Here is a 26,062-nt window from a genome sequence, read left to right on the forward strand (position 1 = left end):
GCAGACTCTTAAGACAACAAGAAAAGGCCGGTATTTTTCTCTTGGAACCGTGCCAACCTCAGAGGGGCAGATTTAATTAAAATACAGTCAAGTTGTTGATACGGGTGAAATCAAATTTGCAATATCTGAAATTCAACGTTACAAGGTTGGCTGCTGTGTTATGCTTATTTCTGAGAGTGGGCTGCATGAAAGGAGTGGCAAGAGGGAAACGCGGGGGAGCGCGGGAATTTGGCCGGATACGAGTTTACGAGAATAACGGGGAGCTTAACGTCTTATCCCAAAGCTTGAAGGTCGGTGGCGTTGTCATTATTCCGAGTTGCGGATATATTTTGATTATTTTCTGAGAACTTGGTATTAGCCATGTGCGTAAGAAAGGGATATCGTGACTCAGCAGTGCCCTCCTGTGGCCACGTGAGAAAGTGTCTTGTATGTCGAAGCTCTACCTCATTAGTAGGCCTGGGCAAAAATTTCGTTCCGTTCGCGGAAATTGCGATAATTTGACATTTTTGCGTTCCGCGGAGAGCGCGAAAATGTCAAAAATTCCGGTTTCCGCAGCTTGGCGATAATTTGTTTCTTGCTCGCGCTGTAAAATGATACATTCTCGCGCGCGCGCGATCGCCTTACCTGAATCCCTGCGTTCGCCGACAAGTTTTCTTGATCCGGTCGCGTTCTCCATGAGATGTTGTATTGTTTTTAGCCATTTGCGCTGTCTCGCGACAGTTCGCGCCCGCAGTGACGTCATGCGTCGCGCGATCACGTCTTTCTTCTCGCGATCATGCACCGCGAGAACAACTCAAAACAAGATGGCCGCGCCCGCAAGCAACCACATGGGTAAGTTGGCGACCCGCAACCATGCAGAAAATCTCGCGAACATGCCGGAAAAAAACTTCCGCATCTTCGCGATATTTCTGCTTGTTTGCGATAATTTTAAACATTCTCGCGATAATTTGCGAAGGTTAATTCCGCAAATTCCGCCCACCCCTACTCATTAGGCGACGTTCGAGCTTTCCTTTCGCCTTCAGCCTTTTGCACAAGAATCAATATAAATAAGGGCAAAAGGATAAGAATATGCTATTAAAGCATGCATCTTGTCGGTCTTGTCACACATCTTAACCCTTCCGACCATATTTAGACTGACTGTCGCGCCAGCGTTTAAAATTGATTTATCTTGCCCCAGTGATATTTGCAGACACCCATCCTGGCACTGTGCACACTTTAAGCTTGCCCAAGAGATTTACAGCCTTTATTTGCATTCTTACAGTGAGAAGTAAGAGTCTCCCCCTCCCGCCCAGCTCTTTAACACATACCTAGATGGAGCTCTGATAGCTGGAACGGAGAGGTCACTCAGCTGGAAGAATAGGGCCTTTCTGGGTGGAACTGGCCTGAAGGGCAATCTGGCAATGCCAGAAGGGCAGGTCTGACTGTGTGGGTCATTTTTTTTGTCTGATTGTGGGCCTGTTTTATAGCCTCGTTGTTACTGTTGATTTCCGTAATATCACCACAAACATTGCCTGCAGCAAGACCACATGCATGCACCCCCATCCCTTGTAAAACTCATAAAATGCCTTTACAAGTTCAAATTGCCTCGATTTCCAAATGTGGGCCTCTTTTTTAGCTATCTGATTCGCTAACAGGGGTGGGGGCATATTTTTTAATTTTAATGCCCTGGTAGATTTCCTGTCCCAGTCCGACCCTAGTCTTCCCCACCTGGAACAAGGTCTTTGCTTGCAGGTTGTCTTGTCCGATATCACATCAAGAATGGGGTTGTTGATGACACAGTGCATTAAATCTCAGCTGCCACAGATACAAACGTCGATTGCGTTCCTTCATGACCCTCCCAGTTGCAGTGTCGCTTCTTGCTCAGGCCAAAAGGTTGGCGTTCTTTTCTGTTGTCCAAGGGGACTCGATAGGGAGCTTTTCTACAGATTGTCCTTCAAATTGTGATGATTCATGTAATCTGGAGTGCCTGGAGGCACAGGAGAGCGCTGTTTCAGTCTTTTACCATCAGGAAACAGTAGGGGGAGACCTGTAATCAGACAGTACATAACCATATCCTCCCCTCAGTGGGTGCGTGACCTGAATACTGAGTAAGGAATGCCGTTATACCTTAATATCATAATAAAACAAATAAAAATAAACTGACTTACCTGGGTACCGCCACGTCTGCTCCATCTCCTCTGCGCCACAACAGGAAGCTCCCAGCCTCCCAGCATCGACATGTTCAATCACAACGCTGCCTTAAGCTAAGCAGAGTTGTGATTAGTCTGAGCGCCGTGCATTGGCGTTCAGACGGGGGCTGGGAGGATTAGCATGTTCCCCACCAGGCTCTGTAATGCAACCTGGTGGGAAAGAGGCAAAGTGCGCATGACTGTTTGACCAGCCCTCTCAACAGAGATGAAAACGGACCTGTCATAGTGAGATGAAGAGACAGGAGGTGGAAGATAGTGGAAGAAAAAGGCATGAAGTAGAATCAAGAGTAGGCAGACTTGGTATTTGGCATCCCTGGCATTCAACTGCACAGGAGGTCGGATACTAAGAAACACAGAGGGCCCCAGCCCTCATTTTCATGCAAGTTAATCACTGGGTGCAGGGGGTCCCTCACATCCGTTGACCCCGGTGCCAGTACTTCTTCTACACCAATGACCCAGTCACTTACGGGTAATCCTTATTACTCTGAGTCCTGGTGTTCCTCGTCCACAGACCTTACGAACTGAGACCTTCCTAGTCCTAACAATAGACTGGGTTTTGCCTATCCCAGCAGACAAAAACAAGCTGAACTGCTGCACTGATAAACAGCGGGATGTAGTGGTCCTAAGCCTTGCTCCTTTCTCAAGGACACTAACACTAGTTCTAAACTAGGGATTTTGTTGTGATGTTAGTTCATGGTTGTGAACGCTTGAGTGTTGTCACTTACCTGAGGTGTCTCACTCTCCTGAATGAGGTGTGAACACTGCTGTTGGGAATGTGTTGTAATGTATATCCATACTTGCAAAAGCTTAAGTCTTACGAGTTACCCCTAACTATCAGTATTTGCGTAGAGATGATACACTGACTGTGGAACTTCCAATTACTGAAGAAGGGATCCATGGTGTCATACATGAGATGCCAACTGTTAAAATGTTGAAAAGCAATGGGTTTTTTACATAGAATTTTTTTTTTAAACAATACATCCCACTTGATGCCTTACTTTCTAGCTTTTGTTTGGGGCGGTCTTACATAAAGTCATTCCATACAATTCTTGTATGGCTACCATTACAGCCATACCCAAACCAGGTAAGCCTTCCAATGACTGTGCCTTATAAACGCAATTCTCATCAATTAATGTTGAAACAAAAATTCTGGACAAGACCTTAGCTAATATTTGGGCAAAATCTTCTGATCATTAATCAGTCAAGACCAAAATGGCTTTAAGTCATGCCGAGGAACTCACTATTGTATCAGACGCGTACAGTTGGCTCTGGCACGCACTGACCAACTCCGTGATCCTACTGCACTGGTTCTGGTGGGTTTCGAGAATGCCTTTAACTTAATGAGCTAGTGTTTTGTCCACCTGGTTCCAGAAAAAATGATCTCACTGGAGCATTATTTATATAAATTATAGAATACCCCTATACCGTCCCACCTATTTCTTTGCCGGGTTGCAGTTCTCACTGACGAGCTACCTGTGGGCAGCTGGGCCTCTAAGAGTTTCAGTTAACAAATGTGTTCATACTTCATATGATGGTGGACTCAGGCTGGCAGACATTACGCTCTACTATTATGGGGTGCAGTTGATCCCTCCAAATGACTAGCTGACTGATGGCAGGCGTGACCCTAGAGCAAGACTCAAAATAGATACCCTTGACAAATACAGCTGACTGGCTCGATTGTGCAGCAGAACACCCACACAAGTGCTGCCTCCAATCACTAAAATGCCTCTTGGTTGCTAGAATCAAGTACTGAGATTGACTAAAGAGGCAGGTACACTAGCTTGGGAGACAACCTTGTGCCATGGCAGCTGGATCGCTAAGGGAGCACCACTAAATGTTTCATACCCGGGATTTTGATTGGGACCTCAAAGTTAGGGAAGGTCTGGGTTTCCATCCACAATAAATCATTTCAACAATTATCAATAGATTATACTTCATAAGTCAATTTTTTTTGCTATTTGAGCTTTGTCACTCTCTTGATGAATATAGAAGTGGTTTGGACCCCATCCCTGCGCGAAACCCATTAGGAGTCAAAATTAGTTATTGAAAGACTTGAAAAGATTGGCATCTTGAGGCTCTTGAAAGCCCTGGTAATGAATACACCGGATCCTTTGAAAGAGCTTGGAACCAGATGGGAGCCATAACTGGGTGAGATGTATGATGGGTGCTGGATGGATGCTAAGATGGTAGTCAGACAGTTAACAGTACCATCCAGACTCTCTTTAGTCCAGTTTAAGTACCCTCATAGAGTCTACAACGCTTAAAGATTATCGCAGTTAGGAAGAGGGCCGGTCCTAACTGCCTACGATGTAACACAGCTGTGGAAATCTGTTTTCATGCCATAAAGGTGTGTTTATTTTTTAGACAACTTGGACCCACATTTATAAACCACTAGAAACAGTAACTGGTATACCATTAGGCAAATACCCAAAACCACAATACTAGGCATAATGACCGGGCGGGTTGGATCCCAGGGGCCGACTGCTTGTAACCATTGGCTTGATAGTATCACAAAGAGATATTGCTTGCCACTGGCGCCCATACAGAACTAATGCAATTGCACAATGGCTTAAAGGTATGGATTTTTGTCCTACAGCCAAGGGATCTATATAAAACTCAAGAGGATAACCCAAGATACATAAAGAGGTGTGAGGAAATTGATTGGATTATTTTCATAGTACACTGCCTATAATATGATTATTACATGTTGGAATGTGAAAACTAATGTTTCAAATGTAATCTGAGTATTTCCTTCTGTTTCATGTACAAATATTGAAAATGTAAGTACCAAAGGAATGTATTCATGTGCAAGTTGCACATGTAGCATGTTGTTATACTTAAAATGCAATAAGAAAATGTATACACATAAACATTTGGTACTTACCTATGGTGTCTCGATATCAGGCATGAGATTAGAACACTATTTGTTGTTCCTTGATGAGATAGTTGTTAAAGATTCTACAAAGTGCCTTTGGTGGCTCTTGGAGATGGTTGCATTTCCTGGGCTCCCCAGTTCTCTGTATCCTGTCAGTAAACGTCAAAACACCTTTACAGGTGTCCTTTAGGCCCTATGGAAACTGCCTATAGGATAGGGAGTGGAAACTTAGGACTAGTGAGGAAAACCAGGACTCAGAGTAATGAAGATTACAGATAATGGACCAAAACATAACTACATCGCAAAGATTTGCGTCTCCCAAAGCTGACACATTTAACAGAAATTTAACAAAAAATATACAGAACTCATGAAGTTAGGACACTCAACACAAGAGAACCAAAATCTGCAGACAAATCCCCTTGAACACACAAAGGTGAATGAGCTATGAAGGTATGTGGAGAGGGCCATCTTACTTCAGCCCAGATGTCTCTTAGAGAAGCGCCTCTCAACGCTCCTCAAGATATAGGACTCACCCTAGCAGAGAACTTGGCGAGATAGCACCCCTAAGCTCTTATGCTGTTGTGAGCACTAAACAAATCGAACAAATTAATGTAGATAAGGTTGTTTTCTTTCCTCATCATGCAAGACCAAAAATAACAAACAACAAATTGATTTTAGGGAAATGTGTTGTCCCAGCTCAGTAGATAGATAGACTCTATGGATATCCAATGTATGAGGTTTCTCCTCTACCGGCAAGTAAGGGGAGGAAAAAGACAGGTATTAAATCTTGGTAAACATAAAAAACAATGAAATATGGGAAATTAAAACAGTAATGGATGAAGTATTACTTTGTATAATCTAAAGAAAATTTCTGCTCAGAATAAGGCGCCAACCTGTCTCACCTGACACAGTGAACAAACTGCAGTAATTCAGCTGACTGAAGAGTTTCAAAAGGGGCTTCTTGCAAACCTGTAGGACTAGCAGGTCCAGAGAAGTGTCTGGGGCAGGGACTAAGGGCATTTTAGACAGAAACTTTTCAAAAGACAAGAAGCCAAATCCTGGATGGGTTCAGTATCTTTTTTTCCAGGATGGTCTAATAGCAGCCTACTCACTTTTAGAGTCGAAACAGTCAACCCTAGCAACATACGTAAGAAAGTCAAGAATTTTGATACGATCACAAACTGTAGTCTCTAAAACCCTTAGATTAGCATCAGGTATGAAAATTCAGCCAATGTCTGCAGTAAACATTTAGAGTTACAAGGCGTGAAGATTGTTGTATGTATAGTGCAACCTCCGGAGAGCAGTCCTGAGGCTGTGGAGTAAGAGTAGCCCCCGAGCTCCAGGGGGCCCTTCTCGCACTGCGCACAGGCCTGAGGGCTTCTGACTGGACCCAGAGCACGGGGCCCCTTCCATGTACTTTGCAGGTGGCGGCCCTCAAGTTTCATTACGCCACTGTCCTGAGGCATTCAGGTTCTCCTCTCAAACTCCAAAGCCCCATCCAAAGAGACTTGAGGAATAAGCCTGGAAGTGTTGGAAATTGTAATGGAGATGTAGCAATCAGGAATATGCACAAAGTTAAGTCTCTAAACTGTGACACCAGTGGGAATCAAAGGTGCCTGAGCCAATAAGGGATCGCCAGCAAGCACTTGAGCTTGGACATCCTGGATCTTCCAGAGAACCTATGGAATTAGGAGAAATAAGGGAAATGGTTAAAATAGCCCCCTTGTCCCAATGTATGGCTAATTCATCCATTGTCCAATTTCCAGAGCTGGGACTAGAGAGAAGAATTTTGGTAGAAGTGCATCCTTCCGCAATGAAAACAGGTCGTCCAGGGAGGACCGAGCCAGGGAGACATTTACTTAAAGACATGGGGCACTGATTCAGAGTCTCTGAGGTTGCAAACATTTGCCTTAGGTGGTCTTCAGGCCCATTCTCCAAGGCCCTGGGCCTCCAAGATTGCTGGCCTACTTGCCAGTTCACTGGACCAATAGTGCCATTTCTCTATAGTGAAAACCCCTTTCAGTTGGTGTTATTTCTATCCCACCAGCCAGTTATCCCTGCTGTTTATTTATGGTTTTTTTATATTCTTACCCATTATCTTCATCTCCCTCAAACACACTTCAGTCCTTAAATAGGGTACTGTTTATTTCAACAACATGTCTTTGGACACCACCATTTCACTATTATTTCAACTCAGCAGTGAGAACTCATCTTTTTTTTACCTGGTTCTACACTGGTTTTAGCACCACTCCACTACTCAGAAGTAAAATCCTTTTACAGTGGTGTGCAGACAGCGTTGAGCTTCAGCAACCATGTATTTAAAATCAAAAGGATGTGTGCAGTGCAACTTCACCTGATGACATCATTGTTTTCAGGCTTTATAAACGTTCTGCATTTCAGTACTTCGAGTCCGCTTCACATTCATCAGTCAGCTACTGTTTCATTTGTACTCTGTGTGCTTACACCTCTTAAGACATGTTTGAAACTTGTTTATGCTAAAAAAGCAATTGTTGTGACTCCCGGTGTGGCCGTGTGATCAATCCTAACCGGGATGCTGTGTGAGGGGTAAAGGCCAGCTTAATGAATACCTGCGTTCATCTAGTGTGAAACTGCTCAAAAGTGTTGCCAGATTTTGAGACTTTACCCCCCCCCCCTCCCCCCCAAGCCCAAAGCTCTCCAGGTTCAAGCCCAAATTCAGCCCAACTCAGACTAGTATCAACCCAAAAATAGCCCAAAGTTGCAACCTTCAAAGGATGTAAAAACAGCCTTCAGGAAACATTCAGACCGTAAATCTAATTTCAGTTTAACATGAGTATAGTGGGAGGAGTTTCAATGGGCACCCATGCACGTCCACAATCATGTTCAAATTCTATTTATAATTACTCATTTTGAAGATTGGCCCCCTCAAGGACCTTCTAACTGGCACTTCTAGCCCCACAAATATAAACCCAAACCTGGCACTGATAAATGAACTTTACAAGAGCAGACTAAAACCCACTTAAATTAAGCCCAAGTGCGGAAATGTTGAAACTCCTTAAGTAATGTGGCTCCTAACTAAAACAGTATATTTAATCAGTATATTTAATGGCTGTCGCAGGATTGACAGCATAAATGATACACATATAAAGAAACCACCCTGAGATTAAGGTAATTCCAGCACAACTGGTTTGGCAAGCTGGAAGGGTCATCTCAGTCCGACAAAAGGCCCATAACTTCTAGTTAAAATGTAAGAAGTTAAATTACGACAGACGTAGACTCACTGCAGGACAGAGACCTAGTGGATCTCCTTCTAACAGCGGGAGTCAAAATGATACTCACTAAATGGAAAGACACCTCCAAGGCAACGTTCAAGGGATGGCTCAATTGGGTGACGTATCTCAGAGGCGCTGACACAGCTGCCCTACGTGACTCACCATGGAGACAGCCCTGCAGGCGGATGTGGGCATCCCTGGACAAGTACCTAAACCCATATGAGCCGCCCTGAGTAGGACTAGAAGAAGGACCCGGAAGCACACCCTCACATGACACTAGCGAGGAAAATAAAACTTCTGGCATGCTATATCTCTCTCTCTTTCTACCCTAATTCCTATCCTTGCCCCTTCCATTCTCTCTCTTTCCCATACGAGGACAGTGGATGAGGGCAGTCAAGCTACCGAAAATGTACTACAGCTAACCCAGCCAGTTTGGGCTGCCCTGTAACAACAAAGCGTTGATGAGTAGATGTTATATGTTAAATGTTATATGTTGTAAAAAACAATAAAAAGTATATTGAAATAAAAAAAAAAAAGTAAGAAGTCCAGAAGGCAGATAGTCACTTACTCTGAGTCCCCTGCCCTCCACTCCAAAGTCCTTCACTGTGACCACTTGCTTACTCTGGCACTAAATGTTATACGGGGCCTTTGTCGGTGCCTTTGTGTTGCAGCGCAGACTTGACTAAAGCTCTCAGTGTTGGAAAGAAGCAGAAGGGTTTGTTTAGGGCCAAATAAAAGCAAGTCTTATGAAGCAGAACGGGAAAAGACCCTTTCCCAACACCTTTAGTGATACCCTCCCCCAACATCTCAACCCTAGCACGCCCTCAAATCTGCTGACACCGTCATCACTCCACGTGCCCCATCCCATGCCCTTTCTTCATTAGCACTGTTCGGCTCACCTTTTACCACTGACCTGAGCTGTCTCATTAGGCTATGAAGCTAATTTACACCTTTCACCCACCCTGGGCTTTAAGTGAGGCAGGTCCTAAAACTAGCTTTGAAATGGGTCCCTCAGGAGGCCTATGTTCATACACTTAAACTTTAAGGCAAAAGCATGCATTTATTTCTCAGTAGTGCATATAAAAAAAAACATAAGGTAATTCATGTCCGCAAAGTGGTCTCCGTTTACATTTTAACTTCATTTTCATTCCATCCTTCATTTCCTAAGTGTATTTGCTTTTTTTTAGATGCATATCTGTAGTTCAGAAATTCTCTCTCTTTCTTCTACTTGCAGTCTGCAGAAGAGTTGTGGCAAATGTGTTCTTTTCTACCTCTTTTTCTTTCGTCTTTCTTTTCTCCATCTTTTATATCATTCTTTACTGTTTTTCTTATTCCCATTCCTTAGTTTCTTCATGATAAATTCTCTTTTCGGACTGATATGTGATAGTCATTCAATATTTTTGTACTTTTGAGAACAAACATTTTAATGAAGAAATGTGAAACAACAAAAAAAGCACTTCAAGCGCTCGCAAGACTGCTGAGTCACTATTTGTCTGAGTGTTCAGGGTTAAAACTAGTGTTGGGAGGGAGGGTATGGTGCCTGCAGGGTCACAGCTTGGTCAACATTCTGAGAACATTTTATTATGCCCGATGATTCGTTGAAACACCCTGAGAAAGCGATGTTGTAATCTGTAGTGGGCAGGTGGGTCATGGAATTAAGGATGCTCGTAAGGGTCATCTCGCCTTCCAGGAATTCCCCTGGTGTTTGGCAATGGCAGCCCCCGCTTCCTCAGACGGGTTCACACTGACTGTCCGCATTAAACTCCCCCGGATTGTTTCTGCTTTCGAGCTCGAAGGAAGGGGAAGCATGTCATGCCATCTCACTCTTTTTTGGGAGAGTGAGTGAGCTGAACGTGTCAGTGCGAGAGGGAGGAGAAAGTGCACAGCTGCAACAACCACACTGCCCTTTAAACACATCTGGACCCGGGAGAGGCAGCATCGCACTGGGGCTGTCTGCACAGGATGGCGAGGACTTCCCTACTCCTGCTGACGCTGGCTCCAGGTATGTGGCGGGGCACACTGGCAGGATGCGTGCGAGTGCGACTCTTGTCCTCGAATTGTGTGGCAAAGATGCGGTACAGCAACTCAGACAGGAGGTACATGGGCACAGCAGGGTGTGAGTCCAGTTACTGAAATAATAGGATGCATTAGTTGAGAACTGAGGTGCGTTTGCAGAACTGTGTTTGACCCCCTGTACTGCAATAACGGAGGAGCTGCGCATTATGATGTAATTGTGATGCACAGAGTCAGAGCTACGGGGAAACCAGTACTAGTACAGCAAGGAGGGGCCCAGAGAGCAGGTAGCGCTGTATGTGGGTGGATACAGGTACTGGAATACTGGGGTCCTGCAGGATCAGAGAGACGTACTTGTGTGGCTCCCCATGCAGAGAACGTGGAGGGTGCATGTCGCCAGTTAGAATGGCGGCCGCCGATCCCAAGCAGAGTTCTGCATCTCTCTTAGCGTTGCAATGGCTGGCGGTGCTCCAGAGAAATACTGAAGGGTACTGGCAGAGCCCAGTGCTTAATTTGATTCAGTGGTTTCCGGTGCTTTGCACTGGCAGTAATTGTCAGCACCGGCACTTATGACAGTCTGCCACATGGTGGTGGTGTCTGTCTAATTTAGAGATGAGCACAACAACAGTTGTTTATTAATTCAATATACATTAAAAATGACTAATACCTACCGCCCGAGCCACTCTTATAGCTTTGCGGGCATGGAGTAGTCTGAACTGTCACACTTGCAGGAGTGCGATGGTCAGCAGTTATGTTGGTACTTCCATTGGCAGCACTGGCAGGAGCAACGGGTGGTGAAGGTACAGTGGGCTCCTGACAAGAGCCCTGGCACTTATTTTTTGACAAATTAAGCCCTGGGCAGAGCTCAGGGCCCCATCCACAAAGGCCTCCAGTCTCGTGGCGGGACCTCCGCACTGAAGTTTCTAACGACGGAGGTCGCGCCACGAGTAAGCCCCCCCACCACCGACCCTGCCACGACAATAGTGCAGAGGCCTTTGTGAAACAGACTCGGTGTGCTTGTGTCAGCACTGGAATATGAGGGTATGTTGTAGGTGAGGGTTGAGGTGCTGTTGTTGCCAGAGCAGCTATAAGGTGCACCTGGAGTGCTGCGTGCGGCTCCCGGCCTCTAAGAGCAGGGGCGTAACACAGGCCCCTGCAGCCCCCGCAGTGCGGGGGGGGGCCCTCGGCACTGCACTCTGGCCAGAGAGCTCTTGATTGAGCCTGGAGGGGCCCCTCTTCGTACCTTGCAGGGAGGCCCCCTCAATTTTCGTTACGCCAGTGAGCAGGGGCTGCTGCTACAGGTGGGGTTGAGGTGCACTGCCAGAACTGTACCCTCCTTTACTTACTGGTAAGGCGGGGCTGCGGTCAGTACTTTACTGGCAGCTCTGACTTGCTCTCTCTCAGAGGAGGTTCAGCTGTCTGCCCACCTCGGGCCATACCACTCTCCTCTGGCTGATATAGAACATGTTACAGCATTAGTTTAATTTGTGAGGGAGGGCTGCAATTACATACATCGTTCTGACTTACTGTCCCTAATATGTGAGACCGTCGTTTGCCCGCATTTAAAATCGTAATTTGTTAATTCCTTTCCCTGCTCTTCTGGTCTCTCTTTCTTTATTTTAGTCATCCGCAGCTTCGAACCCCCTGCATATTTGGGCACCTGCACTTATTTTAAAAAAAAAATAACAACTGGAGGCAAGTTTTTAGGGCTGGGCTGCAAGTGGGTCCCAGTTTCAGTTGATGGATATACAAGCACATTCATGGCTCGTGTGTAGTACTTAATTTGTCCAGGTTGTGGGAGCTGCCAATAATTTTTGGGGGCCAGGGCTTATTTTTCTTCATTGGACGGATAAACAGTAAAAGACAAAGTAAGGCGGAAAAGGGAGCCAAAAGGGGGAAGAACAGGGAAAAGAGTGACACAGGGAGAACGTAGGGATGAAAAAAAAACCTTCAAAGTGTATACAAAAGAAAATCCTCAGCACATGAAAAATGATGTCACAATAATTATCAAAGTGCAGAAGTGTGAGCACAGAATTCGAGTAGAAATGAAATTCCTGTGGTACAACTTAATCAAAATTAGTAATGTTGGGAAACCCAATTAGTGTATTCAAATACACAGTATTAAGCCCATGTGCTAGGATATATCTAGTTAATGTAAATCATACCATTAAACAATTCAATAAAAACATAATATTTTATTAAAAACCAGTTAAAAACAGACAAAAGCAGTTTATGATCCCGTCATAAATGCATCTAAGACATACAAATGTCATATATACTTGAAACAAATTCCTCTAAGTTCAGGGGCACAACTATTACCCCTTGTTAAAGTGCAGTTTTCGGACCCTACAACACACAATAGCTACATCTAGCAGTTAACAATCCCACAAATTTAAACAGAGAGACAAAGACAGACAGTATAATTTGTCATTAAGGTAACACATCTGTTAATCAATTTCAGAAGGCTTTTCATACACACAATCTGAGAATATAGTGTCTACACGAAAAGCTGTTCCCACAGATTGTGTTGAAGTGCTGCGTCGACGCGTTTCGATGGTTTGATTTAATTATCCATCTTTTTCAAGACAAAAAATATTTCATCGTCTCTCTTATTGTAGGCACTGTTTGGTTGCCGTTGTAAAAGACTCCTTATAACATATCTCGATCTCCTCGGATTCGTCTATTATCTATTTATTCTCTATGACTTGTCACCGGACCATCTTATTCAGCGATGGAGTTTATTATGTTCCAAGACCCTTATCCTTTGTCTTCTCAAAGTGAGGCAGATTGATTCTTGCTTTGTAACTCGTCCACAACTTATCTTTAGTAATTTATACCGTCTTATTTGCAGAAAACCGCTTAGCGTGTTATTATAAAGTTTTAGTGTAAAACGGACCCGTATCGTTGCCTAGTTACGGAATTAGCTTCTTTATTGGGCCGCAACAGTTCCTTCTCAGTGATCCTGTGTCGTATCCAATGGGTTCCTTCTGTCCTCGTAACTGCCCGCATTCAACACAGAAAAGTAAATTCTTGTTCTTTTCTTTTATTCCTTGAACCTCCAAACAGCCGACACGTGTTTTGTCGCTAACAAGGAAAATCGTCCCGCGACGTTATCAACGCTATGGGGGTCATTATTATAGCGGGCGGATCGCCACTGCCCGTATGGCGGTGGCGATCCGCCCGCCAATTCCCACCGCCTGCCTACCATTTCCCCCCACCATATTACGATGGTGGGGGGGGGACCCCGGAGAACGGAAAGACCGTCCACCGGTTTTCCGCCAGTCTGACAGCCGACCGGGCGGAAAAGGGCTCCAATATGGTGCCATCCATATTAGGAGGAATGCGGAGACGTGCCTTTCCTTGGCGGCAACGTCATGCAGTTTCTGCCTTAGTTGCGGGCCCCCAGGGTGTTCGGGGGGTGGGGGTGCACTCGGGGGGTACCACTACATTTGAATGCACAAGGTGGCAGGCACCGCGCGGTGCCTCTCACGTTGTGCATTCAAATGAACAACATGCATTTTTCACATTGCTGCGGGTACTGCTTTCAGCACCGCCCGCCGCAATGTAAAAAATGCAGGATGCGCCCGCCAGTGTGGCGAGCGCATCCTAATGCCACTGTTGGGACCGCTGCACCTTCGGCGGTCGGTCCCTGGCTCCCTTGCGATGCGGCCATCGTAATGGGCCCCTATGTTCTCTGTACGTTTCTCTTTTTATTGTGGTGACTGGTCTAAAGGTGTCGCTCCTCATGTCTGTCCGTGTTCCGTACTCGGACAGACACGAGGAGCGACGCCTTTAGACCGATCACCACATATCACGAATCAGAGACTGAGTGACACACTTGGACCATTTGGATACATACATGACCGTAGAGCTCCTAAATGATTTTAGGCGCTACAATTATATTTTTTGACAAATGTAGCGCTGTGCCTACACACCTAACATTAAAGGGCCTCTTGCGAGCAAGTAAGTGCAATCCAACCCGTGTGTAAACTCTTGTCTGCTCAGGTCGGAATTACGAGGTGAGAGTTATTTATTGCTTTTGAATATTATCGACATTAAATTCCTCACCCTTCGTTTAATTTTGCTAGGTCAAACCTGACGATATTCAACAGAGGAAATGTGTACAGTGTTTACCGTTCAGTGCAGATTTTGGTGCGTTAAATAACAAAATCTGCATGTTATTCCCCGAAAACTCGTAATTGTGCTATTTATCGCACCCAAGAAATACTGCACCCTGGAGTTTTGTTATTTATGAGGTACAATAAATGCCACCTTGTTTCAACACAAACTCGTACTCAGGCCCAAACTCGAAAAAATAACAATAAAGGAGATCACTAGATACCTTAACCTTTCAAGACAATCTGAACTTTAAAATAAGTCAATTGATGAACCAGTCTCCTAGCTCCTTGCAAACATAAGCATTTTCTTCTGAAGAATTTAATTTCAAATTTTTGAACCTGTATAACACGGGCCAGGTGGTTTTGCCCTGGATTGACAATCATTACAGTGGTTTCTAAGTAAATCCTCACGGGGCAACAGAGCACAGAGTAAAATAAAAAAACACACTTTAACACACTGTGGCATAGTTCTCATTAGTACAACCGGTGTAGTAGCACCGGGGCCAAGATATATTAATCGCTCCCTGCAATTCAGTTCTGGCTTTATCTCATTACCCAGAAGCTGGGGCAATTTGCCCATCCACCCTTGAATGCCTCTGGCAACACAAATGAGTTAGCGAAGTTCTATCAAATAAAAGAATGCCTCATTGGGTCTTTCAGAAAACAAAACACAGACGCGTATATGCTTCTCTCCTTCTCTTCACACCTGTATTTCGCTGTATACTCTGAGTTGTGGACGCTCTGATGAGTCCCAGCTGTTTCCTACCTTACACGATTTTGCGTCCGCTTTTGAGTCAGAAGCTCTTAATTTAATTTCTCAAGTAAATCCTCCTGCTTCCGATGCCTTTTTAAAATATATATAGTATGTCTTTATTGGCTGATTAAAACACTATATATACACTGTTTTTAAAAGAACTCCCAGCCCTCCCCACTCTATCCCTCCCCCTTCAGCTTCCACTTCCTGCCTCTGATGCTTACTCTCTTTCTGCTACTCTCTTATCAAGTCTGTGTCTCTTCTACGTATTCCTCAACATTTTAATTTTCTTAAAACTTCTCTGTCATCTGGTATCTTTCCTTCAGTATTTTAATAAATCACTTCCTTCTAACTCTTAAGACATTTCTTTGTGACCATAAATATTGAGAATTCTGGAATGTGTCATCCTGTTTAAGTTATCTTGCTTTTTCAGGGCGCAATTTACTTCCTCATACTCTGGCGCCTGTCCCGGCAACTCTGCTGAGATTACGTAATCTGCAGTATATCGTTTCATCATTCAGTGCCACCATCTGAAACTATCTTCGATTCTGTGTCTATGGATGTATGTATATGGTATTTCTATAGCGTGATCCTAGCAAAACGGCAGAAGAGCCCTGTACAGGATCAAAGAGAAGCATGGAGCCAATGAGTGATAAGAAAGGAACCCGGGTTGTCCACAGTTCATTCTGGTACTTTTTAGTAAAATTGTACACTGGAATATTGAGCACAAAAATATTGTGGCACACTAATATCATCGACAAAATTTCATAGACAAAATATTGAAATGCAAGTACATATGGGGAAGTATAGATATACTCTGACATCTTTGTACCTTGAAGATGTATATATCAGATACATATATGTGGAGCTAGATTTAGAAAATGTTACATATTTACCTTTCCATATTTTGTCCCTCGATATTTTGTCTAAGATATTAGCGTCCCACAATATTCTGGATTTGGTATTCAGGATCCATCCTTGCGGATCTCTCTGTGGCTATTGAAACAGTGGATCTCCGATATCCCATATCTGCACTTAACTCTCTGTATCTCAGGTCCTGCTCTGTCTTTGTTTTCTTATAAGGTTGTTCCTTGTCGCTATTTGGGAAAGATTCTTTGTTCACTACGGTCTCTTTGCAGCATGGAGTCCTAAGAGCTCTGCGCTTGGCCATCTACTCTTTACTTTGTATACCATTCCTTTGTCTTCTATTATTTCAGTTTTATTTTATTGCAGGTGATTTCTAGGTCTAATTTGTATTGCCAACCTTCAAAGCTTTTTGGAATGTTAGCATTTCTGCTTGTCAATCTGCCATCAAAAACCGGGTGGTGTCTCATTTTGTCTACTTTCATCCCTGCAGAACAGAAATACCTTTCTGATGCATATTACATTTCCTCTTTCAATTTCCTTTTCTTCTACAATTGTACCTTCCAGAAGTGAGTGTAATCTTGGTATATTCTTTAATGCTTTCATAAACAGATTTCTTTGGCTTCACGTACATGCCTCAACCAACTGTAAAATGTTGAGAAGATCTTTTATTTTCTTCCCTCCTCCCTGCTAAAGTCTTTATCCAATGTCCCATGTTATCTCGACTCGATTGCTGTTGTTTACTCTGTGTGGGTAGGCCACAGTTTACCCTACATGTACCTTATTTTATTCTACACTTATTCATTTGCCTTTTAGTTGAGTTCGGGAATTCTGACCATATTGCAGTATTACACCTTAACTATCTCATTTGCACTGTATGCCAATTTCACTTTGGTTGTCAATTTCAATACATGTGTTTGTTTTCCAGTGTAATAAGGGTCTAGCTCCATCCTATTTCATTGATTTACCTCACCTTATCCACCTAGCTGATAGTTATTATCTGTTGGAAAACATCTCCTGGTGTGTCCTCCGCAGTGCTAGGTGAAATACATATTTATTCCATTCTATTAGGAAGCGGGTTCCAACATTATTCTGCAGAATTTGTTTCCACCTACAAGAGAAGAGAAAAGGCCCACAAACCAAGAAATAACTGGTTTGGACGAGTTTTGATAACTGTGAGTAGGTGAAGTTCTCACCTACTCAATTCAAGGGAGGTCCATTGACAACCCTGTGAGCTTCCGCTATTCCTCGACTTTCCCGTGTATTTCCCATTTAAGGTCCTTTGTTTTACTAGACCCACAGCCTTTGAATGGCCTTACTGACTTTCTAGAACACTGCCAGTATTTAGAAAGTGTTTGAAAAATCATTTGCTGAATTTGGCTTTCTGTCTTTATTCTCAAAAATATGTGCCCAACTTCTTGTACTCCCATCCCACTCGAGCATTTTCATGATTTCAGGGTCTTTTCCATTCTTCACTTTCTTGCAATCCACGTGTCGAATAACTTTTATGAACCACCGCCACAGACTTTGATCTACGTTTTGTGTTATAAGATCACCACTCTTTTAGCTGTCACGGTCCCTGTGGCATCTGGGACACAATGTTCTTCTGCCTCCATTGCCGATCCCCAGAATGCCAACCAATGCAAACAAGGTAATACTGCTGCTATTCAATTACCCACCCCTTGCTTGTTCCATTTCCTAGACTGTAGCACCAATTCCCTCACCAGCCTCATCACATAGGGATCCTATGTTGCCAGATTCGTCATAATAGCCACCACAGACTCATTGCCCACCACAAACGTCACTTTTCTGTTTCTTAACTTGGTGCCCTACACAGGTGTTACTAGGAGCACTAGAAAGAGTACAACCAAGTAGGCAGTTCCCAGCGCCAGGACACCTCAGGGTAGCAGTGCGCTTTATAAGCTTTATTAACATAACATAACAATCATTTAGGTCGTCAAGTCAGTCATTCCTCTGCTCTTCATCTACCCTTCCAGTACATCTGAATCGCTCGGACACTGCTGTATCAGAAGAAATCTCTACCGGCCTGCGGACCGGATTACAAGCACACCTCAGCACAGTGATATGCTGTGGGGTTCAAATATTAACACCAATCATACTGACAGCTGATGCTCCTTGTAACACCTATGCTGTGGTGGGTCCTGGATGGTCAATCCTTTGCTAATGCCACAAGCTTGAAAAACAACCTACCTGTGAATCAATTTTCAAGCGAAATTCAACTTTCACTGAAACTATAGTATTTTTTCAACTCACTATTATTGTTCATGTGTATCGCAGCCGCGGCCCGTGGAGGGAGTTCCGTGGGGCGGTAAGGCAGGGCGGGGGAGGAGCAGGGTGGGGGGTTCTAAAAACCGGAATATGGATAATTGCAGGTAAGTAAACAATTAAGTAAATAAAACGAATTTTGTAGCGCGTGCTGCATCGCATTTTGCGATGCAGCGCGCGCTACGAAATTCGTTTTGTTTAACCAACTGGGCCGCCTACCCGCCTGATGAGCCAGGCAGCACTGGGGCAAACCGCACCTGTGCTGCTCTTACTGGTGATCCTCTTCCCGGATCACGTGACACTTGGTCCCTTATTACTCACCCCCCTTTCAAGGCAGAGCGCAGCATAGCAAACGCCCGGTTGTTCAGGCCCACAACTGTCTAAAGGACTAACGGGGCCCCAACACTGTTTTCCAGGAACCTCCCATGAGGCTCCTAGGATTTGGCTCTGGCACCCCCTATGGTGCCGTGCAGAGGTACCCTTCTGTACCCGTCTGCTTCCAGATCCCCCTGTAACTCCGCCACAGCTCTGGAGGCGGCCACCCCCACCAAAACAGCTATAGTCTTACCCGCAACTTCTCCTGTCTAGAGCCTCCTGCAACTCTAGATGAAAGTGAACCATCCCTACTGGTGATAGATGGACACCATCTATATCACAATGGCCCCTGACGTTAGCCTGGATCAGCTAGTGTCTGATGAAACCAAAGGCCCTTTTGGCCTGTGGATTTGTGCCAAGAACTATTCACCCTCATGCCGGAAAGTTCCCCTGCATCACATGACTCCGCCCGTGCCAACTCTGGGCGGGACGATTGCAGACACCATGGCTAACCTTGCCCCATCTATTTGCTGATCTCACCTAGCTGCCGTCCTTCTAGCATTGTGTGTGCCTGAACACCTGCGTGCCCCATCTGTGGGACAGCAGCCCACTTGCTAGGTGACTGCTCCCCCAACCCGCCTGCCTACTTGGCTATTATGGCAAGAAGGATTATACTTAACCTTTGAACAGTCCCTTTGCTTGCTAAATCATGGCGCACAAGAGTGTGCATAACTAGAAGTATGTGACAATGAGCAAGGGGGTCATCCTGCCCAAGCCATGTATCCCTTATTCTTTATGGGAATTTCGCCCGCTCAGTCCCCTCTGAGGTGGAACCCCCTAGGCATACCAGCATAGAGAATCTGTCTGATTTAAGCAGTGCACACTGTCTACCATATGGTGCCTAACAGTAAGGATTGACTAACTCCTACTTTACCCCTCATCCTAGAATACTCCCAGATATGGGGTGGCGGGGGTTCACACTGCCCACTCTGCGCAGCCCCAGCGGTGGAAAATTGCCTGCTCCGTTAATTTTAATTCTTTTTTTTTTTTTCATTTCCTGGGACGGCAGCACACTATGATGGCTGACAGCGTCCCCACCCAGCGAGGCTAATCTAGCTAACCGGGCGGGCATTTGAGCTTAACTGCAGGAACATGTCACCTACCCTTATTTCTGGGTGCACTTACTTCGCCCCGTTGACCAGACGCTTGCACCAACCCTTTAATTGCTAAACCCTGGTGAACCTCTTACTGGTGTCAAATCTGGTTTGAAACAATATATGTCTTGTGCACCTTGTTGGAGACATCTCAGCCTTTTGTGCAGTGACAACTTACGCAGCGCCCCCCTCTTGCTTAACTGCCGTCTGATCATAGATGCACAGTACCTACTGTCCATCTCTGACCCTGGATGCTTCAAACCCCCAAAAGTGTTGGGATCCCAGATCCCTAGTTTACTGTTTAGCTGCAGTACACCTTCAGTGGATCCGCTTGGATATACCACAACCGCATTGGTCATGCGAACATTATGAAGTGCACAATTTTCGCCTGGGTGCGCCTCTAGATGAGACTGGCTCCACTCAGCTGTAAGGCCAGAGACACATATATTAAACCTATTTACTAGTTTTTGCCACTTTGCCCCCTTCTGGTTGGAGCTCTGTTTTCTGTGAAGCGTGCGTGCCTCCGGGGCATGATGTCGCTGAATAACCAGTGTATGTTACCAACTCGCCGGTACTATGTATCGCTAACTGCCCTACTTGGATTGACGGAATGCTGAATGCTTCCTAAGGACTGTAGACTTACTGCTCAAACACAGTCTGACCCCAAAACTTTGGGACAACTTTAAGTATTAACCATGCCCTTCATGGTACATCTACATCTACCTCAGCGTTTGCCGAGGGCACATTTTAGCTGCATCGACCAGACATAGCAAGACGACGAGCTTGCGAGCCCCACTCCGCCACAACTACAATTAAACATAGTCCATCAGGGGCCGAGGCTTTGCCTTCGCAGCACCTCTCTTTGCGTTGTAGTTGCCCAGAGTAAGTGTAAAATTGTACGTTCTCACCATTGGGCTGGTAACCAAAGACAAAGAAAGACAGAACCTGGGCACAAGATCCCTGTTCCCTAGTGTAAAACAATAATTATCCTGCACCATTATCAAATGTGCCTCAAGCACCCAATGGGCTCTCCACCTGTTGCTATGTAGATGTCTTCCAATTCCATGACATAGGCGACATATCACCCTGTTCTGCCTTTGTGGTCAACAAAATACTATCTGCCGGGATTTCTCCACTAATCCTATGATGCTGAACCTGGATTTGTAAGGAGCATGTGAGGTGTAGCGATCGTCCCAATACTAGATGCCATGCATCCAACTTATCAATATCGTCCCACTAGTGAGGGCACTACGAGGACTTGTGGGACGGAATAGAGGTCTAAAGCATTAGTGCCAATTAAGAACTGCCAGGAAACCTCTGTATCATGCAGGAACTAACCAATGGGGCCCCTTCCCTGAAAATCGGCCTCAAACCAGTAACCCCCATGATATCGCAATCCAGACATACACCCGGGGGGGGTGGGGGCGGTTCAAACAGGCGACTCTGTTAAAGGTGAAATAACGTGCAAATTCCATCACTGCCACCCGGGCATAATAGTAAGTTAGAACCCCACATCGATATAATGCAAACAAACGGACAGCCGGACACAGCTGTGCCACATCCAAGAAGAGCCTGCTACGGTTTAAAGCCCCCTGAGGGGAGGAGTACAGTTCCTGACTCCTTCGAAACCAACAAAACTAAAGAGAAGGCGGACCTCTCTGGAGCGCCCCATCTTGTCCCCACTGAACAATGACCAAATGAGTGGTCACTTGCGACACCGATTGGGTCGATTGCCCAGACAGAACTGATATTGAAACAATTGAAACCTACATGGTCCACGATTTAACTCAGGCGCCATGAGACGGTCTTGAACAAGGACAGGTGGACAGCGAGTCACCAGATTGTCAATGAAATATTGATGGATTTGAGACAAAGGCACCATCCAAACTACTGAAATAAAATTGGCGAGAATAGTTCTATGAAAGAAAAGCATTGAATGAATCGCTCCTCAAAGTCAAAGGACATATCCACCCACTTTGGTCTACCTTGCTGAGAAGGATGGAGCAATGCCCATTATCGGAATTAGTGAATGAAGACATTATTCATTCATGTTCAGCCAAATTGAGAGAGACTGCCCCCCAAGTGGTCTTCCCACTTTATGGCACCCTAGCAGTACAAATTGGTTTATTGCACCAATAATTAACCCCAAACTGATATACTGTTTTGCCCAAACCAGGGCACCCTGTCCGGTTACCACCAAGGCAGACGTACCGCAATGCCAACTGAAGGCAGAGTAAAACACAATTTCTGACCTAGAGCTGTTCACGGCGAAACATACATAGAGACGCCCAGTATTGCGCAAAACTAGAATCAGCATACGCCTGCACTATATACAGCAAGGCAGTTCTACGGAACACCTGACAATTGTGCCACTATATGCCAGGACTCATGTCAGGCGGCCACTTCCTTTTGCACCACACCTTGCTCCTGCTGTGCTGCCAGTCATAGTAACACCACAACTACTAACCCTGACACAAACGTGATAATTCCGCCTATTCCAAGCCCTCAAAACTATTAGGATGGCTTGGGCAGCTGGCAGCAGTGATTTCAATGCCAATTGCATTCATCCATGCCTGTTGGGTCATCTCTACAATAGACAGACGGCGCCAACTTGTGGCAGACTGTCCCAAGCGCCAGTGAGCAATTAAGTCACGTGCAGCGCAACAGCAACCACTTGGTCAAATTACACCGGTAAACTTTGTGCTGTAATTTAGCCTTAGTGGCCGCTATGTAGTAGGCCGATATGTAGTGGCCGCTTAGTATTTTGCCGCTATGTCATTGCATCCCTGTATTCAATACAATAGGGGCACTACACCTACAACAAGTCCATCTTTTGGCTTAGTCAGTGCTTCTATTTGCATCAGATAAATAAGCCACAATTCTAGGTTAGTTGTGTAGCCAACCAAGAGCTAGCCGCCCCCATTCATAGCTTCCAAGGTTTTAGTTTGCTATGTGTGACATTTTCATCATATCAGTGCACCTATGAGTGACATTTAAAGGCCTATGACTGACACTTTCTTGTGAGCAAAATCAAGCAATGAAGATGAGGGAGACATATCGATATCAGTAATTACACAAATATACCCGTGTACGGTAATCTATAGGCCATACAATTCATAGCTCTGACTAGTTGGATCATAGTGACCGTTACTGGTAGGCCTGGCTAATAGTAACCCCACAGATGGCGCCACTTGCCACACCCCCCGGCTCATGGACCCAACCATGAGCCAACACATGCAAACGAAAGGACAAACCGGCTGTAAATTGCTCCTTTACATGGCAATCCCTACATAACATCGTGCTCAGATAATGGCCAACATATGCACATTGGAGGGGCAGAGTTGCAGTCTTAGAGCAAACCTCTTTTGGACTGTGGGCAGCGTTCCATGTTTAAATGTTTTTTTTTTTTGTTTTGTTTTTTACACGTAGGCCCAAGACGTAGTCTGCAATGGCGGTGGACACGTACCCCACTCCAGTGCCACAGACCCGGACCCCATCAGGCGTCGTAGCAAGATAGGCCTGTGTAGGCCCGGCGTGTGCACCCACATTGAAAACATGGAAGGGCAATGTGTGTTGGGAACCGTAGTGCTCTCCGAAGTGCACTTGTTTAATTACCAGTTGAGAACCTATGCCACCTGTGCATTTACAAGTGAAAACATCATTGCTTCAATCACGTACCCTAAACCTGTGTTTCTTCGAGGAAAAACCACCCCTTCCCAACCTACCAATATATGTTCATCCATATAGATGTGGAACTGAACCAATATGGGTAACTTAACAGCACCCCAAGACCCTGATATGAGGAGATGATACGGTGTTCATCAAGGTAAACTTCTGTTTCATGAGTTCTCTATACCAACGTATCTCTCATAGTGTCTAGTGACCAAGCCATCTTTGCCCTTTACCTCAGCATTGCAGGCAGAATACATATTCGAGCCAAGAGAAAAACATACATATTCAAGGCAACCAGAAACTTCCACTTTCAAAAGATGGCAGAGAAGTGAAGGAGTGTGCGCACTACAGGATCCAAATGCACTACTACCCTGAAATACTCTGTGAGCAGAGCAAAGTGTGTATAGAAACACCACTGTGCTGCGTGGTCTCCTATTCTGCCACGCAACAAATTTCATGCCTTTACTTCTGTCTGTAAATTAATTTGAAAACTCGTGTGCTCACTCCCCTATGGGCTTAACACACTTAGAACATTTAAAACACGTGTGCTAAAATCTGATTAGACTGGTGTGCCACCCACCTTGATCTGGCTGTTTCTTTCATCGCATCCAGATATATGATATAACTCGTAACCTCAACCTACACAAGTCAGGGCTGATGGCTTAAATGGAAACCACGCAGCGAAGTATTTCCTAGTAACTCCATATTGGCAAAACACCGAAATGCCTGTAAATATCGAGTGAAATAAAATCCGGATACTATGCCTTATTCCTAAAATGCACTTTACAAATGTAATTTTCCCTTGGCGCTTTAAGAATCGGTGTATTACCCAACTAAGTTATTTTCCTTCTTAGAAAGAGGTAGGTTGTTATATGCTGACCTGCAAGTCAAATCTTGGCAGCACTCGCAATGACCACCTGAGCTACTCTCTCAGACTCGGTCCAACAGCCATCTCCCCTAGAGGCGGTCAGTGGGCATAGCATCAGTAATATCCATCCACTTTATTTTATTAAGGAAGAGCGCAGGCTCAGTGTTCCAACCGTACCCCTGGAAAAATGTCATTTGACAGCAAGCTCCTAGAAGCTTTCTTCAGGCGACAGCGCTCTCCAATGTAGAGAAACACCCGCCAAAACCGATGTATTCCCTTTCGCCGACTGCGCAACAACTGGCGATCACCCATCGAGACTACAAGGTGATAGTTTTCCAACAGCTCCGCAAATCAAAACCCCGTGGAGCCGGAAACTCCAATGTGACCAACATTTTTTTTTTTATATGGGAAAAATCTGATTTGTTTGCTCAGTGCGCAGCTAATGCCCGCTTCCCACCCAACGCAAACAGGAGCCCAAAGCTGGTTGCCAGTCCAGCTGTAAGCAAAGCCATCCTGGAGAAACAGCGATGCCGTGTGACATCACTGGCTGCACCCCGGGCACTTCTGAGGCAAGCCCATCCTGGAAGCAGGTCCGGCCGCCCTTCACGGCCCCGGCCTGATCATCAATCATACGAGTAATTAGCGATCACCCTTTCTGTGCTGATCGGAACATCATAAATCACACCCACCCATCTCAGAACCAGAAAACCAGATCTGAAAAAGAGGCAAACACAGTGAGTAAAGAATCCGAGTTTGCAGGGCAAAGTCACATCCATGCCAAGTACATGTCAAAGTAAACAATAAAACAGGGATCTGTAAATTAGAGTTGGGAATGTTGGTGCAAAAGAGGGAAAATTTAACATAAGGCAAAATGTTAATTGGCTTCGCCTTTTTGTCAGTGTAACACACCGGCCCAACAAGGCATGGATGGCGGATGGGGGGGGGAGTCGTTACTCATAAGGGGCGCCATTCCCAGCATCATTCCTTTTATTAAATGACCATCGCTCCACTCCTGTCCACCGATCAAGACTATCTAGAGCTTGATCTGGGCAGGGTCCCAGGATAAAGCTACAGGTTGGGATCCACGATGAATAAACACTTTTCCGAATCAACAACGATGTATAGAATTCTTCTTCTATTTGGCCGCGCTAAGGCTTTATTCATAATGGTTACCGAGAAACACGCCACAACACTGTTTACGGTCTCGGTACCCGACCTTGCCAACACCGTGAATCACCACCCTAGCAGGACCACTTGATGGCTGGCTGCGGGGGAGTAAGGACTCTCTCCCTCGCTACTGCTGCAGCTGTTGCCCGGGCAGCATCCTCCACCATTCCGCAAGAAATAAACACCCTAGTTTCTCTGGATACCGCTCAGCGCCCAAAGCAGAGACATCGGAGAGCCCGCCTCCCGCTATCGCCAGACCACGTCAAATACTTGGCTGCGCTGCATTCTGCCTGGCGCGCCCAGCGTGAGGCCTCCCCAGGGACAAATCTCCCTATACCTATGGTAGAAACGAGCAAACCTGAGAGATCACGCATGCCATCCTCACGAAATTGTGGACATAACGGTGCGCAAACCGCCCCCGGCGACGGATCCCAGACACTACGCCGCATGACTCTCTGCGCTGCGACACCCGCCCGGGAAGTCTGAAGACCCAAGTGGACCCCCGCTCGGACAGCCACCGTGCCTCACACAGCAAG

At 45.4% G+C, this 26,062-nt stretch overlaps 1 protein-coding gene across 1 annotated transcript in view; it reads left to right on the forward strand.

Annotated features, from left to right (window-relative positions):
- Window positions 1-10,165: 10,165 nt before the first annotated feature.
- The window catches only part of LOC146811372 (integrin alpha-M-like), a 278,712-nt gene continuing 262,815 nt past the window's right edge, over window positions 10,166-26,062 (forward strand). The window contains exon 1 of the mRNA XM_085618488.1: window positions 10,166-10,317. Within this exon, the coding sequence (XP_085474614.1) occupies window positions 10,278-10,317 (40 nt within the window). The 5' untranslated portion in view covers window positions 10,166-10,277. The remainder of the gene's footprint in view (window positions 10,318-26,062) is intronic.

The sequence above is a fragment of the Triturus cristatus genome, chromosome 7, assembly GCF_964204655.1.
Source record: "Triturus cristatus chromosome 7, aTriCri1.1, whole genome shotgun sequence".
NCBI classification, from domain to species: Eukaryota; Metazoa; Chordata; class Amphibia; order Caudata; family Salamandridae; genus Triturus; species Triturus cristatus.